At 38.9% G+C, this 1,554-nt stretch overlaps 1 protein-coding gene across 1 annotated transcript; it reads right to left on the bottom strand.

Moving 5' to 3' along the window:
- Nucleotides 1–474: 474 nt before the first annotated feature.
- On the bottom strand, nucleotides 475–1,290 carry LOC137819475 (auxin-responsive protein SAUR78). The gene has a single exon (XM_068623339.1). The coding sequence runs from the start codon at nucleotides 1,105–1,107 to the stop codon at nucleotides 721–723; it is 387 nt and encodes a 128-aa protein (XP_068479440.1). The 5' UTR covers nucleotides 1,108–1,290; the 3' UTR covers nucleotides 475–720.
- Between the last annotated feature and the right edge of the window lie 264 nt (nucleotides 1,291–1,554).

Here is a 1,554-nt window from a genome sequence, read left to right as displayed (position 1 = left end):
ATCCATAATTTTAGAAAAAACTATTAGGTACACAAATTTATCACAAGACATAATGGTGGCTTGGCATGTCTATTTATTAACTGGTGTCTGATTCTAAAGGCTCTAAACACATAGATCCTACATGATAGGTTAGATATTGATCTTTGGGTTGACTTCTTTATGTAGGTGCACATAAATGTAAATAGGCATGATTGTTTCATTGTCCCTCTAGAATAAAAAGTTATTTAATTTATTTAAAAAATGTAATACCCATATGGAATTAAATCGAATACTAATCATCATTTATGATTTTAGCAATTATACAAAAAAATATTTGAGTATGAACTTGAGGAGTTAATTTAACCTATGTTTGAGGTTAAATTTTGGGTGGCTTTTGAGAATCCTTAAATCATAAATAATTAATGCTTAACTAATTGATAGTTTTTGTTTGAATTTAGTGTCGTTTTCAAGTAAAGAAAGAAGAAAAGAGACAGGTGATTCGAATTGGCATTGGATTCATTAAGCTCAAAGAAAGTCACAACAACAATGAATGAATAGCACATTCATGTCAACTACATCCCACTTTACACAACAACACTTTTTTTTTTCATATGTAACATTGAATCAATCTGAATTCACAAAGTCATGGCCAATGGTTTGGTTGTTTGCGCGACCACATGAGAAACAATCAAAGTCAGGTATTACTAGGTGTGTCAGCATCGATGGATACCATCATGTGGATCAGCATGCACAAGTGTAGAACTCAACCAGCTCATCCATGGACCCCAACTGGGTCTCTTCGCTCTCAAGCATCCACAGCAAGTGCTCAAACAGCACCACCTCACAGGACACCACCACCCCATCATCATGAGATGAAGAAGACCTATCCAGAAGCTCCTGAAACACAGGGTGGTCGATCACTTCGGAGTTTACGAGGTAGCGCCTCCTAGATTTGCCAACATAAACAGCATGAAGCTCTTGTTCATGTGCATGTTCCTTGGATGAAGAGGATGTTCCGGTGAGTCCTTTGTTGGAAGAGACAGAGCTGTTGCTGCGGCTGAGCTTCGTCAATGAGGGCCATCTCTTGATTGCTGACTTCAGCTTTGTTAGTTTTCCCACTTTGGCCATCTTGGAAAGGTGTTTGATGAATGCCTCAACGAGATGAAAAGAGAGAGGGAGAGGTGTGTCGGTTTGATGAGTGATGGGAAGGTGTGAGGGAAGGTTCAGTTATAAAGGGGGGTTGGGTGGAGGGGAATTCAGAGAAGGGTATGGTGAATGATGGGATGAGAAGGGTTTAAACACGTGCATGGCCCACTGTTTAGGACACAGCTAAGAATGAGATATTTGGTGGAGAATTGGAAAAACCAGTTGCTCTTTTGTTTGGCCTCTAGTGAGGTGTTTGGGATTTGCAACCTTTGCAAAATGACAAATTCCTTTGCCTCTTCCTCTTTTCCATGCATGCCTTCTTTTTTTCTGGACCATCACATTTTTCACTTTTCCTCTCCTTACCATTTTTTTAATAACAGAAACTATTTTATGGACTCCACCTTCTCATCAATTTCTTCTGACAGATAA

Source organism: Phaseolus vulgaris, chromosome 10 (genome assembly GCF_000499845.2).
Source record: "Phaseolus vulgaris cultivar G19833 chromosome 10, P. vulgaris v2.0, whole genome shotgun sequence".
Lineage (NCBI taxonomy): Eukaryota > Viridiplantae > Streptophyta > Magnoliopsida > Fabales > Fabaceae > Phaseolus > Phaseolus vulgaris.
Note: the sequence above shows the minus strand (reverse complement) of the source record. Positions and strands in the feature narration are given on the sequence as shown.